This window comes from Parasteatoda tepidariorum, chromosome 1 (genome assembly GCF_982258835.1).
Source record: "Parasteatoda tepidariorum strain Cologne lab strain chromosome 1, Ptep-v5.0, whole genome shotgun sequence".
In the NCBI taxonomy this organism is placed as follows: Eukaryota; Metazoa; Arthropoda; class Arachnida; order Araneae; family Theridiidae; genus Parasteatoda; species Parasteatoda tepidariorum.
In genome coordinates, this window is record NC_141755.1 from 28896239 (window position 1) to 28912396 (window position 16158).

The following is a 16158-nucleotide window of genomic DNA, read 5'->3' on the forward strand; positions in this document are numbered from 1 at the left end:
AAGCAGGTAAGTGTTATGATTTTTATAATAAAAATTTTACTTGTAAATATTTTTTTTTCTTATTTGATGATTATTTTCCATAGAATGATTTTCTACGTCTGATTAAGAATTAAAAAACAACATGAAAGTTTATTATTTTAATGTAAGGAATTTTCAGAATCGTTTTTTTGTTTCGTAAACATTCTTTATTTTACGTTTTTTAGTGCATAAATAATGATTTTTATTGAAATTTAAAATGTTTTGATAAAAATTGTTGTCGGGGGGCTGGGGGAGGACCTTTTATATTTGGTGAGTTTTGAAAGAAAATGAACAAACTTTCAATGAAAATTAACCAAGAACCAATCACATAAAGGTAATCAAAAGTGGTGGTAACCCTAATGTGACGTCATTGAAAACAAAGAATACCACAGTAACCAGAAACGGGGTTTCTTCAAAACTAAACGAAAATTATCGCCAAACCCAAGGGTCAAAAGTACGGCATCTTGTAAACATTTTTTTACAAAAAACACCGAGCTAGAAATGTTCAAATGACTGTGACCGCAGAAAAAATAAACTTTAAAAAGTTGAGTTATTAGTTATTCCAATCATAAATATATGGGTAAAAATGATAGTTGCAAATTTGTGAGTTGCTTCTCTTTTGCAATCGAACGCGAAGGAAACACTTTTGGTAAAATTACCGTTGTGTATAGCAATAATATTTCTGGTAAGAGAAAAAATAACATAATTCTGTAAATTAGTTCTATAAATTAAATTAAAAATTTGGCAATTTTTCCATTTCCGTTCACATGTTAATGGTCTACAAGGAATTCTGGTTTTGAAAATTACAGTTCTTTTATTTAGTAAAAAATACAAAACCAAGCCACACATTCAGTAAAAAATACAAAGCTAAAAAGTAAATTTAATCGAATAAATGGTTTCTTTGTCATGCTCTAATGTGCCATGATAGAATTACTGAATTTTACCACATTACCAAATTTTTTCATATATATTTTAAAACCATAATTTAGTGTTATGATTACCAAAATCATTAAAATAGCGCTTCGGTAAAAATTTCCGAGATGTTTGATGTTCCCATAAAGTCAGAAACGTGGAAAATTTTACCATATTCTGGTAGTTTTGACTATATTTCTTTACTCAATGCAGCATCATATAATGATTTTTTGCATGCGTTATTTAATAATATGAAATTTATTCTAATAATATTCTCATTTCTTAAAAAAATTTAATAATAATAATTTCTCAGTTTTTTAAAGAGTTCTTCTTATTTTTTTAAAAAAGAATTTGAAATTAATTTCGAACTACATTTTTTTTAATTAAATGAATTTGTATTACATTGTATTTATTCTGCAATTTATAACTTTTCCCTTAAACCTATACAGATTTCAGTAAGTTTATAAGTACTACTCATCGAAAGATATATTTTGAACTCGATTTGATTAATATTTCAGACAAATTAAATCTTAAATTTGACTAATATTTAACTACTACAGTATTCTCTTCAAACTACAGTTTTAAATATTATTCACTTATGGCTCCAAGATAATTTAAACAATTTTTATTGGAATAGTTTTTCAGACCATTCCATTTGAACCATTTATTGAAAAAGTTTTTCTTTGTTCCTTTATATTGAAAAACGATAAAGTCTTAAAGTCTTCATTCTTAATCCTGCTCTCTGCATTTACTTCAATGGGGGATTATGATTAGGTGATATGTTATAGTATTCCTTTTGTAGATACCTTTTCAGCTTCATTTGATCAATATAACTACTGCAGTATTCTTCCTAAACAGAAGAGGTTTAGAATGTTCTTCACTTATAGTCCAAGATAATTCAATGCAGTAGAATGGTTTTTCGAACCATTTAAAGTTTTTGCTCCATTATATGGAACAACGATAAAGTCGTCATTCTTAATCCTGCTTTCTGCATTTTCATCACTGGTGATTATGATAAGTTAAATAAGTTATAGTACACTTTTGTCGATACATTTTCAACATTTGGCTAACATTCAGCATAACTACTGCAGTATTCCTCCTAAACTACAGTTTAGAATGTTCTTCATTTATAGTTCCAAGATGATTCAATCCATTAGAATGGTTTTTCGAACCATTTAAAGTTGTTCCATTATATTGAACAACGATAAAGTCTTCGTTTTTAATGGTGCTTACAGTATTGTTGTTCTTCACTTGTGGGTTAGGATTGTGCGAAGAAAGGAATAAGGATTCTATGAATGTAAGAGGCAACTCGAAAGTTATGTACAGGATATAAGCTGCCAAGAATGTCAGAGATGTGTAACTAAATATTCTCATCCACTGCAAAAATAAACAAATAAAATTAATTCCTTTATGAAAAATATCGTTTTATAAAACAAACAAGAAAAATTAAATTTTATCCATAAAAATTAAATTCTATCTATAAAAATAAGTGTTTAAATCATATATTGAATGAATAATGTTTTAATTAACTTTTTATTAAATAACGCCATAATTCGCGGTTTACACTAACCAGATGATAGAAAAGTTTTATTTCGAATCCCTATCATATAACTAATTATTCTTTACAATTTATTTATTTCAAAATGAAAGTTTTAAAAATTCAAAAAATAATTTAAATGCTATAAATTAAACTAAATAATGCAAATTTTCAAGAATCATGTCCAACATAAAGTTTTTTTTTAACTTTTGAATTACTAACATCATAATATACAGCTATTACCTGATAGAAAACATAAGCTTCAAAAATATACAAAATTGAAATGAAGATCGATATGTTTCAAGCCCATCAAAAATGGGCTTTCAAGACTTTACAGATGTCTGGCAAGTCTTGAAAGGCTTTAAGTGTTAACCCTTATTTGGCTATATTTGTGCAAAATATCACCATTTACTTACAGTATCATAGAATATTGCCCAAATTCCTTTTCAGCTAAAATTAAATAAATTACGCTAAAGTTAAATTGAAGGAATGTATTACATTGTAAACACTACAAGTGTAATGATATTAAATGGCGCACTTATTTAAGCTCATGTGTAAAACTGCATTGGAAATCTTATTAACATGAGCTTTTTCGCAAAACAGAATTAAACACTTGTAGTAAAGATATAATTTTAAACTATGTATGCCATCTTTCTGTAAAGAATTATTTGGGCTTTAGAACTGGCAAAATACTTCAACAGTTTAAAAGTTATTATACTTTTTTACGAATTTAGGGACATTTTTTCCACCTAGCAAAAAATTATCAAAATCAATGCTTTATTTTCATTTCTTAAAATTTTTTATGAACACAGATAGTGCAGTATACATAGAAGGCGCTGGCTAAAGATAAGCTAAACTTGTCCTAGAAGTTATGAGTAACTGTTGATAACATGCAGTAGTTATTAAAAAAGTATATTATCTGCAAAAAAGAATAATTTCATGAGCCTTTGAAAAAAAAGCATTAAGACGAATTTCATCCCCTAGATCCACTTAGAAAGCCCTGGAAAAATTCTTATCAACTTACTATTTCATAATGACTGAAGATTAAAGTTGATCTTGCGACACTGACATGGTAGGCAATTACTATGTAATGGATTAAATACCCAAAATATCCTAATTTACTCAGCGGTCCAAATCCTTTCCAGCAAATAAGGTTGCCAAACCAACCTGCAATAAAACGTATTAAAAATTAGTCACATTATAAGAAATTTTTATAGATGGAGTTTTACTGAAAGAATTGTTAAAAAGAGTTATTTCAGATTTTTCTTTAATTGTAATTATACAAACAATAAAGCTTTTAAGTCATGTCAAATTACATGATTCTGACTGACAAAATTTTGGAACAAATTAGTTTAATGATACTTAGGAAAATAATACGTAAGAAATTAAAAGGGTTGCCTAAATAAAAAGTGGATGCATGCTTTAGAGTTAAAAATGTAGTAGCGGTGGCACCGTCACCATTCATAGTTATAATGGTAAGTAATGCAAGTGAATCCATAACTTATTGCGAATAACTAATAAGCCAGTTCACATGAAAGTATGTGAAATAGTACAAAACATGGATGCATCTAGAACAGAACATACAGTTGCGGCTTTTAAAGGCAAATGGTGACCGTTAATAGAGTTTAGAGGGCCATTCTCACGGCATGCGATTAACGCACCTCTGATCGAGGTGCATAAATCGCATGCAGTGTAAACGGTCCCGAAGCAATGAACAGCACATGATGGAGCAGTCTTGTGATTCTTTTCATTTCAATGTAAACGATTACCTCAATCCTTATAGATAAGCCTCGATGGTTCAGGGGATAGGAGTCTCCTTCCAATGAGATGAACCAGGTTCGAATCCCATCGATGACTTGGTGATTCAAATTCCGCATCTGGCTTGCACTGACCACACTGCTGACGTGAAATATCCTCAGTGGTAGACGAATCATATGTTAGAATCCCCTTGCCGTCAAATTAAGCGTGAGAAATTTTCGTGGTTTTTATCTCCATGTAAAGCAGAGGCGTGTTACTTTCACCAAAAAGTCCTCTACGAGGGCAAATTTTCTCTCAATACGTGATCCAGGAGTACCCTTGTCTTCCGGATGGGGGTCAAAATTACAAGGCTACAGAGTTGAACATTAGTGGTCGTAAACCTAAAATTGGGTCAGCTGTTCAACGACGATTATAAATATAAATCTTTATGGGCGTTCCAATGAGGTGAACCGGGTTAGAATCCCAGAAATGGCTGGTCGATACGAAATCCGCTCCCTGTTTCCACCAACCACAGTGCTGACGAAAAATATCCTCCGTGGTAGAGGGATCAAGGATTAGGGTCCCCTTGCCATCAGGCTAAACGGCGTGGGAGGTTTTCGTGGTTTTTCTCTTCATGTAACGCAAATACGTGTTAGTTCCATCAAAAAGTTCTCCACGAGAGCAAATTTCTCCCAATACTTGATGCAGGAGTTCCCTTGTCTTCTGGATTGGATACAAAATTACAAGGTTACGGAGTTGAACATTAGTAGCCGTAAACACAAAATTGGGTCTACTGATCAACTACGGTAATAAATTATTTTTTAAAATAAAATAAAATGTTCATAGCCGAACAGCGCACTTCAACTACACTGGTTATCATAAATTAAGGAAAATTCACAAAAATCGCGATAACTCAAGAAATTACACATGGAATTTTATGAAACTTACCCACAATATACAACACATAGTAAGGTATTAAACAACATAAAAAGAAATTATCAGACATTAATAGTAGTATAGAAATTAGCACATGTATAAAATAAACAAATTGGAAGTATCGGTTTGCAATAGAAAAAGTACCTTTAATATGGAATATGATTGCCTCTAGAAGCAATACAGCACAAACAGCGATGTGTGATGCTTTCAATTATGCGGTCTATCAGTTCAATAGGAAGTGAGAGCCATTGCTCTTGTAAAGCAGTTGCAAGCGTGGCAAGGGTCTGAGGGGGCGGATTGATGGCAGATACACGCCTCCCTAGAGCATCCCAAACGTGCTCGATAGGATTCAAGTCCGGGGATCGAGCTGGCCACTCCATGCGAGTAATTGTTTCCTGTTGAAGATAATCATCAACAATGCGAGCTCTGTGTGGTCTTGCATTATCGTCCTGTAACAGGAAGCAATCACCAATTGCCCCGGCATATGGGCGCACATAAGCATCAAGGATGTTGTCTCGATAAACCTGAGCATTCACGGTTCCCCTTGGAAAGACATGGAGGTATGTGCGCCCTCCTAAGGATATGCCTCCCCAAACACAGACACTGCCTCTTCCGTATGCATCTCTTTCACGGATGTTTGATGGATGATAACGGGTCCCAGGTTCTCTCCATATCAAATAACGTCTACTGTCACTTTCTAGACTAAACCTGGACTCATCCGTAAAGAGAACAGGCCTCCATTGATCTGACGTCCAGTGGACATGTTGTCGGGCCCACTGCAAACGGTCTCTCCTATGGCGTGATGTGAGCGGCACGCAAATGGCTGGTCGTCTCGCATACAGACCACCTTCGTGGAGCCTTCTGCGCACAGTTGACGTTGACACCAACCTTCCGGTGGCTGCAGCAAGAGAGGATCTAAGATGTGTCGGAGTAGCGGTTCTATTCCTGCGTGCACTTAATGTCAAATATCGGTCATCGGCACTGGTCGTAACAGTTGGCCGTCCTTGACTGAACCTCCTAGATGCCGAATCTGTGGTTTGAAATTGCCTCCAAAGTCTATGAACCACAGATGGACTCACATTTAGCCATCTGGCCACTTCTGATTGACTCTGCCCTGCCTCTAGTCTCCCGATGGCTCTCCATCGTAGTTCTTCAGGCAAATGATGCCTAGAGGTCATTATTACGAATTGGCTATCTCAGATTTTCAATGTCGCAATCACAGTAAAATTTGTGTGCTTTCTCTCAAACTTGGACTTTTATGCTCCAGGCAGATGACGTAAGCCGAGTGCAGCGCCACTAATTTGCATATTGCAATTTTACTCAGCTACTCTTAGTGGACAACATATGCAAATTTTGCACGGTTTGGCTTACTTTTGAAAGAGTTATCGCTATTTTTGTGATTTTTCCTTAATTTATGATAACCAGTGTAGTTTTATTATGTATCGAATTCTTACTTTTTCAAGAGCAAAGCTCACATTCACGTTTTTTTCCTCCACGTACCTTAAGGCTGGAACCAGTGATCTCTTCAAGGAACGATTCAAATGCTTTTGTGTTACGCCATCTTTTTTGTTACATAACGGTTATTATAACTATTCGTTTTTTGGAATTTTTAAGCAATAATGAAAAATAAATGAATAAATTTAGATGCCTTGAAAATAAGTAGCGCAATCGAATTCAGTGCCTCAAAATCTATATATATCTTCATTTCATTTTAAGTAAAATTTTATTATATTGTGGTGTCTTTTCTTTGATAGAATGAAAAAAATCCATTACTAAAAATCAAAATTTAATTGAAGTGATTTCGGCTTTTTAAATATACAACAAATAATTAAATGATTTGAACATAAGATTAAAAATAATACAAACATAGCAACACAAGTATGTCTAATAATAATCAGAATAATGCAGTAAAAATGCGTTTTATAAATGAAAAATCTTCACGGCGTGTTTAAAAATAATTAAAGTAAAATATTTGAAACTTAAATACAAATTAATTCTCACCTCCATAACCATGCGTACAGGCCAATATGATCCAGGATAATCCCAATGAAAACGCTGTTCTGTGTGTAGCTGCATAAACGGCTGCAAGAACTGGATCAGCATCTCTTCCATCTCGACCAACAAACATAATAAGTTGGATACCCACTGTCAAAAAGATAGACACTATCCACCCAAGAACGACGTGAATCTGTAAAATATAATGCATAGAGACTTTTCAGTTGTAAATGGCAACCAGTTGGCCACATCGTTTCTATTGGACGATTCTCATTCCTTGTCCAATCGAAACACATTCCTACTGGTTGCTACTAGTAACTGATTGATCATTGGTGATCGTTCAGTAGGAAGATTAAGTTAAGTGACGTCAACATAAACATCTCTACTTTTGTGTAATATGAATAAAGATGTGACGCAAGTTTTCTAAACTCCACGTAAATTTCATGTGGATGCACTTTGGAAATATAATTTACTAAGTTGTAACTTAATTTCTGTATAGTAATAAGATGCAGTAAGAATTTAATCAATCACATTAAGGTTACGTGAACTTTCACACTTTCCCCCTATTCCGTTTTCATGATTTTGACCAATCTTGCTTTTTTTTCCCATGGTAATACTTCTCAGAAAGAAGTTGGAAAGATACGTGGGAAAAAATATATTTTTATTAATATATTTTTCTCTATCTCGTAAATCAATTCCTTTGTCCCTATATTATGCAATGGATAAAAAAGGAATGATATTGGTTACTTTTTATAAAACATTAAAACATTATGGTTAAATTTGTAGTTAAGTTCTTAGTTCACCAAGATATTTCAAAGTTAGAAAATCGTTATCATAGAAAATGGAATCCAGATAAGTTTGAAGATTATTGTTCGACACTAGAAAGGGATATTTCTCAACTTACCGAAAGCCGTGTTTAATGTGAAGCTATCGACATATTGCAGGAGCCAGAAAAACAACAGTATCAAACAATATGTCGATAGCTTCACATTAAACACGGCTTTCGGTAAACCATATAAGATTTCAAAGGGCATTAACATTAGGAACAAAAATAACACCCTTACGACTAAGGAAGACGGCACAAGCACAAAAGACTATAGGGAATCCATTACCAATATTTTAAATCATCATTTTCCCATGGTACGGGAAGACGATACCCGAATTCAATTCATTGGCAACCATGACCCACACTTTACTCTCGCGGAAATCGAGCATGTCATCAAAAACATAAAACCGAATAAAGCTCCGGGCCCAGACGGAATTCCAGCCGAGGTGTACAGGGACATGTATTACTGTAATAAACACTGGTTCAGATCGGTATTGAACAAATGTCTTCAATTGGGTTCCTTTCCAGATCCTTGGAAAAAAGCCTCTGTCTGCCTGATTCCCAAGCATGGCAAAAATCCTCAATTACCGCAGAGCTATCGTCCAATCTCTCTGCTCTCTACCTGGGGTAAAATTTTGGATAAGTTGATTGCTGAGAGATTAATCTATTTCTTAGAAAGCAATAATATCTTACATGAAAATCAATTTGGCTTCAGGAGAGGCAGGGGAGCGGATGACGCGCTTAAATTTGTTGTGGACTATGTCACAGCTGCTAAACACGAAGGTAAACATACAGTGGGCGTCGCCATGGACATTAAAAATGCTTTCGGCTCAGCCAGTTGGAGGCTGCTTAAGCAGGAATTAAATAGTTTGGGTTTGGGCGACTCGGTGCTGGCGGTGGTTTTTGATTTTTTAAACAATAGATATGTTTATTTTAATCGAAATGATGTTCTTATAGAATCACCAACCAATGTAGGGGTACCCCAGGGCTCGTCCCTGGGACCCATTTTATGGCTCATACTCATTAATTCATTGATCGTCAATTTTAACTATTATGATTGCAGTTTGCTTGCCTTCGCCGATGACGTCTTTTTACTGATGAAGCATTCAATACTCTATAGAATCGACAAAATAGGCACAGATATTATACAGTCTCTTACGGACTGGGCCAGGGAACACAGCCTTGTTTTCGCACCTGAAAAGACAAAATTGATCACATTTCTTAAAGACGCCAAATGTGTTAGAAGGCAACCGCGTATCAAAATGGCTGGCACAACTACTGCCAATATTAAACCAGTAAAAACACTTAAATATCTTGGCGTGATTTTTGACCCTCGGTTGAGCTGGATGCCACATCTCGAGCAGTTAAAGTCCGATGTCGACATCTTTTACAACAAAATGAAACAGTTCAGTAGAGCCACCTGGGGCTTGTCCCCAAACATTCTTAAACAAATTTATCTCCGAGCTATTGAGAAAAAAATCACTTACGGAGCCTCTGTATGGTATAAAAATAACGTGAAAATTAATAAGAAGTTGAACTTCATGCAGCGCATCCCCCTTCTAAATATCACCAAATGCTACTCCACCACCAGCACTGAGGCTCTCCAAATTGTTGCTGGTATTCCCCCCCCCTCGAACTAAAAATTAGTCAGACTTGTACTATAAAGAAACATCGGTGGACGCGAGATAAGCAAATCATTTTCGATAGCGACTTCCAAATCAGAGAACTAGATGCCTTACCTATAGATACCCCAGTACACCATAATCCCTTGGATCTCAAGATGATAGAAAGGGGCTACAGCTCATCGAGGGGTGTGGGTTATGAAATCTATACAGACGGCAGTAGAAGACAAATAACAAATTCGGATACAGGGTTGACCGAGGATAGAGTGGGCTGTGGTTTCTTGGTGAAGCTTAATAACAACACCATTTATCAACACTGTGCTAGACTTAATAACGATGCAAGTGTATACCCCGCCGAACTCACTGCCATCAAACTTGCAATCACATGGGCAAACGCTGAAAATATTAATGCATTTAATTTATTCTCTGATTCTAAATCCTCGCTGCAGTCGCTAGAAAACCCAAATCCGAATGACCCACTTGTGGAAGAAATTAAGAACATGGTCAAATATAAAACATGCTGTCTCAACTGGGTAAAGGCACATTCTGGGGACATTGGCAACGAGGAAGCTGATGCACTTGCCAAACAAGGCACTCTTCTTGGCGGGGTTGATCACTATTATCCTCTTTCAAAACCACAAATCAATTACAGACTGAGGTAGGTAAGCAACGCAATTTGGCAGGACAGGTGGTCAACCACAACAAATGGGAGACATACCTATATCTTCTACCCAATGGTCAAGGAGAATAGACTCTCCAGCGATTTCTTTCTTAATCAATTTCTCACGGGCCACGGAGTTTTCGGCGAGCATCAAGCTAGGCTATTCCATGCTACAGCCAGCTGTAAATACTGTGGAAAATATCAATCTCTTAAACACCTAATCGCCGAATGTGACAAATTCTGGACACTCCGAGGAAATCTCTTTCGTAATATGAACGACTTGACTCTTTGGTTCCGATCTAAAGCACAAAAATATGCTATCACTGAGATTATTAAACGTACCCTGGTAGATATAATGACACCAGACGATCTCATGGACCCTCTTCATATGAATCAAATTTAGATCTTTGCACCTAATTAACATCTCTCGGGGTTGCATAGCGACCACCTGCCCTGCCACAAACAGCTAAATGCTCTTAATGCTTTCTTTTAATTCTACTCATTTCACTTCATTGCTATTTATTTGTTTTTAACTTTGGAACCCTTTTGGTTCAATGATATTTTATATTTTATATTCTGGAAGCCTGTTGGTTCAATTTCTATGTTTTCAATGTTTTATTACGTTTAAATTGCTTTTGCTTGTCTAATTTACCTTTTGATCCAATGTTTTTAATGTTTACAATCTTTCACTTACCTGTTTACCCTCTTGGATCCAATGTTATATACTGTATTCTTTTTCAGATTGTTGTTGTTTGTAATATTCAAAGATACTTAAGAAATCATGTAATGCTATATCAAATTCGTCCCTATTCAAATCTAAGGCATACAAGTCATTGTCAACTAAAATTATAGGATGTCAACTGAAATTTAGGATAAGCGTTAAATATTATTATATTTATTTATTATTCATTTATTTTGTTTTATTATTCATGTTTATCATTGTAAATTCTCATCTTCTTTTGTTTTCAAACTGGAAATTGATTTGTATCCTTTTGTTGATCAATAAGTTTTCACCCCGGATGCCCCCGCTAGGAGGCGGGACAGGGCTGAGCTTTGAATATTTCTCAACCACAATACTGTTTAAAAAATTGGTAAAATCGACATTTTTCTTTGATTATTAGAATTATTAAAATGATTATTTGATTATTAAAATTACTATTTTCAGAACTGTTTTAATTTTGTATTACAATATACACTGAAGAGCCATTACATTATGACCACCCTTCATCTATAAAAATGGGCTCGCCCAGGTTTTCATGGTTTCTCGCCCAGGAACAATGTTTTCATGGGGCACATTAGGACCCATAATCCTCATAGAACAATCCCGGACGTCTGTAAGCTACTTGAACATAGTTGCAGACCAGGTTCACCCATTCAAGGCAACAGTTTTTCCTGCGGGGGATGGTGTTTACCAACAGGATAATGCACCATGTCATAAGGTTCGAATCGTCGAAGAACATTCCAGTGACTTTCAAGTCATGTCTTGGCCCCCAAATACACCTGACCTTAATCCAATAGAGCATTTGTGGTCCCACTTGGAAAACCAAATTCGTGCTGCCACGCTACTCCCTCGCAATGTGAGGGAATTGCAGGACCAGTTGGTGAGCGCTTGGTACCAGATACCTCAGACTACCTATCAGCACCTTGTGGAATCAATGCCACGGCGGGTGCTAGCAGTTTTGAGGGCTAAAGGTGGTCCTACATGTTATTAGCAAGGTGGTCATAATGTAATGGCTCTTCGGTGTATATGAGCGAGGTGTTCCATTATAAAGAGCTATTCAGTTTCATTTAACAGACAAAAAGTTTAACATTGCCGATCAGTGTCAGCTAGCTTTCTGTTTAATTTGTATTAATGCAAATTCTAAACCAATGAGAAAAAATCATTTTTTACGCATCTCTTCGGTGTGGAATAATTAAAACTTTTCAACGACTTTTAGAATCGTAGACAGAAATCATCCTAAAGATTCCAAAGATTCGGAAACCAAAGGTTCTGGAAAGGTCAGGAAGGTTGATCCAAAGATCCAGCCAAAGATTCAACAACTTAGGAATAAGGAAAATTTTTTATACTATTAATATAATTTTTTTAGCTGTATCCAGAATGCACAGTGTGCAAAAAATAAATAAATAAATGAATAAATAAAAATAATAAAAACGGATCACCCTGCATAAATATTGATCTAATGATTGGATTTTCGCTCACTAGATGTAATCTAAAATATTCATGAGTCTAACCTTAAATCTGCTAGTTAATTTGAACCAAAGATGTTACAAAATACTACACATTGTACAGTGTGCAAAAAGAAAAGTCTTTTGATCCTAATGATCAGATTTTCACGTGCTGAGACTAAATTTTAATGAATTAAATGGATGACCTCAAATATGCTAATTAATTAAAACAACCGATAATTTAAGTTACGAAATCAGACGAAAAAAAACTTACTTTTTCTGAATAAACATACCTTTCCTCGATGAATTTGGATTCCTTATTTTAAAAACATAGGGGGTAGCCGCAATCTGGGAGATATAGTCCAATAGTTTGGTCAAGAGGGCGGTCGAAAATTTGGACTTCGCTATATCTTGAAAACATTTCTTTAACGAATCGGAAAATTTTTGAGCACACTTATAAATGTCATCTATTCAACGATAATTCCATACAAAAAATAATTTTTAACAATTAATGAATATCATGAAAAAATTTTGAACTGCTACGGATACAAATTTTTACATCATTTTAAAAAGTGCAATTTTATGAGGCAAAATAAAAACTTTGAGTGCAATATGACGGATGGTTTCTGTGAAGTAAAAATTTAAATATACGGCTCTTTTCAAAATTCGATTTCTCTAGACGTCTAGAAGTACTTGCAAGTATCAATGCGGGACGTGAAATGAGCTTGTCCGTTGGAGCAGTTGGCGAAATTCAGCTGCAATGGGGTATGGCAGCGAAGCAAAAGAATGACTTGAGAGCGTTTACTAACGGCACGACATCACATTCAGAGCTTTTGCTGGGTTCGTAAGTATATTGATTGAACCCTAGACGACAAGAAAACTGTAGCTTGGTCAGATGAGTCATGATTTCAGTTGGTCAGAGCTGCTGGAAGAGTTCGAGTGTTGAGTAGATCTCACGAGGCCTAAACCAAGTTGTCAACAAGGTAGTGTGCAGTCTGGTGGTAGCACAGATTTACATTTTAGTACATAACCTAGATAGTTTTTTATTTCTGTTACAGTCACTTTTATATTACCTTGTTTTATAAAAATACGTATCAAGAACCTGACTGTAAACAAACTAAACACGTGGTTTTAGGTAATTCACAAATGTCGGTCAATTTTGTCCCCAATCTGCAGAGCTGCACCATGCTATTGCTGCAAAGAGTGGTCTAATGGAAAACATTGTTTTATAGTTTCCTGGATGACCCATCTGTTGATGAACTTCCTAACTCCTTTTGAAAGTTCGTACGAAAAAAAATATCCCTTGAAGGAAAAGAAGAAAGTCGCATGTTTCGATTACTTTTTGCTTTTCGTCAATTGATTTTTCAAACCATATTTTATGTTTAAAACTGCTGGTAATTTAAAGAAAGCAAGCCTTCATATTTCTAATCTAGGTCTTATTTACTTTTTAAAGTTTTGCTTAATCATGTTAATTTTTTTTCCATCATCCACAAAAAAAATATTAATTTAATTTTATTAAATAATTTTGAGCTATAGGCAGCCAATTGTTTTTAAAATTCAAACTCCTTAATATGATTTTCAAAAATACCAAAATACCAATATCTCTACTTACTCGTGACCACTTCAGCTTCTGATTCTTGGCCATAAAATATCCTAAAAGCATACCGATTCCAAATGAACTTGCATGGCTTAAAGGAGCTGTGTAAATAGGTATTTCAAAATGCCTATAAAAACCAATTCATATAGGAATTATCAAAAAATTTACGAAAAGAAACTTACTGAATATATATAAAGGAAAACACGAGAGGTTTATCCGATTTTTTATTTATATTTCTTGTTAATATAATAAAATTTCCACGTTTTCATTATTTTAGGATGTTACTTATAGCCTAATTATTATCAACATAATATTTTTTTATTATTAAGATAAATATAAATGTTCTATAAAAACATAACAAACTTTGTCGATCAAGGGGCTCTTCCTCCCCCGACCGAACTCTACTGTCGAAGGGGTGGAGACGGGAAAGTAATATTCCAAATATAATTTCAATCCTCTTTATTTATTTTTTACAAATAAACTGATTATAGATATTTACTCTATTTGTCGGTATCTGTAGATACATGCAAACGATCTGTGGATGAATGAATGGATGTATGAATGGGTCCGCCTTATAAACGGAAGTGACGTATGGGTGTGGCAGAAGTCAAATTCTTGGCCATAGATGGCGCCACTGGAAAACAAGAACAATTGCACCCCTCTGCCTTAACAGGCATACGCAACAACAACAACAAGATTGACGCCCAATAACAATTTACGATATAACGAGTACGGTCTTTTAGATTTTCTATTAATTTTTTCTACAAAAATTATGCCAATAGAATTCTGCAATCCATATTTTTTGAAAGTAGCTAAATAGTATAAAGTTGCCTGTCTTTATATTTTTAGCAATTATCTTTTTTTGTGCAATTAGCGTTAAAAGAATTTCTTAGCGTCACCCAAATCAGTTATCATCAGTTTCAACGGTAATCTAATATATATATTTCTCTTGCGTGGCTCCCAAATTTTGGCGGTATTTCTTTTCCGCCGGTGGCAACGTTTGCTTTGCTTTGTTTACGTTACTATTTCTCTTTCACGGCGAATCGACCAATGATTGCCGCTAAAAATGTCACATGCCAAATCTAGCTGAGGTAGCTCAACATATAGCGCTTTTAAAAACGGAAACTGAAGTAACCAGAGAGCATCAGCTGCGGCAATCTCATACTATTAAGCTAGGCAGAAGTGAGTAGTCTTTGTCGATAGATCTCTATTTTAGTATTTTGTCGAAAGCCCTTTTTTTCACGAATTTATATATTATGAATTTATTTGTCGATTTTTGATTTGTATCACGAATTATACTGTAGCACATTTCTAATAGGTTTAACGAATTACATGTCATTTATTTGAATTCAAATTTATTTTAATGACATAGTATTTACTAAAAAGATGTAATTTTTTTTTTAAAAAAAAGTTTTTATATGGATTTGAATGATTCTTAATGATTTTTGAATTCTTAGAATTTTGTGCATTTGCAATGTACCTAAGTTAGTAGCGAGCGAAGCGAACCATATAAGATTGCGTAGCAATTTTCGGGGGTTGGCGAGCGTTAGCGAGCAGGAGGCGCAGCTCACTAGTAAAATTATATTTTAAAAAAATATAAAAACTGTGAAACGTGTCATTTCAAACTGCTTACTCAAAACTACAAATCGCATCATTTTATAGTTTTAAAGTTTTGAAAAAAAATTCAAAGAAGCTCTAGAAATTATCAAGCGCTATCTCTTAATCTCATCAGGCGACCCCTTTATTTTTTACCTTTTTTTTAAGGGTACTGTGTTGTCTGATAATACAATATCATTGAATGTCTCTTAAATACAAACAAATATCAAGAAAATACAAATTAAAAATTTAACCTAAAATCCAAGATATTAAGATAAAAAATAATCATACACATTTCTGAAATACTAAAATGACTAAGGGATATCAACTCCAGCTAGCTGCGCTCACCGAATATAGTTTATTCTAAATATTTAAAAATGTTATATGAATACTATAAATGCATTCAACATGTACCAGCCAATTAGGGTGACTCAGGGTATAGAGTGCTTGCCTTCCCATGTGAAAGTCACAGGTTTGAATCCCTACGATGGTTGATTGATTTTTATACTGTTCCCGTCTCGCACCGATTAGAGTGTTGACGTAAAATTTCGCTGC

The 16158-nt window shown here is 34.6% G+C and overlaps 1 protein-coding gene across 1 annotated transcript in view; it reads right to left on the minus strand.

The window, feature by feature from the left end:
* Positions 1-812: 812 nt before the first annotated feature.
* Positions 813-16158, minus strand: part of LOC107449066 (nose resistant to fluoxetine protein 6) — a 44709-nt gene continuing 29363 nt past the window's right edge. Inside the window, exons 13-16 of the mRNA XM_043048594.3 lie at positions 14023-14134; positions 7142-7328; positions 3492-3634; positions 813-2307 (exon numbers count right to left, since the gene is read on the minus strand). Coding sequence (XP_042904528.3) covers positions 2035-2307; positions 3492-3634; positions 7142-7328; positions 14023-14134 — 715 coding nt within the window. The 3' untranslated portion in view covers positions 813-2034. The remainder of the gene's footprint in view (positions 2308-3491; positions 3635-7141; positions 7329-14022; positions 14135-16158) is intronic.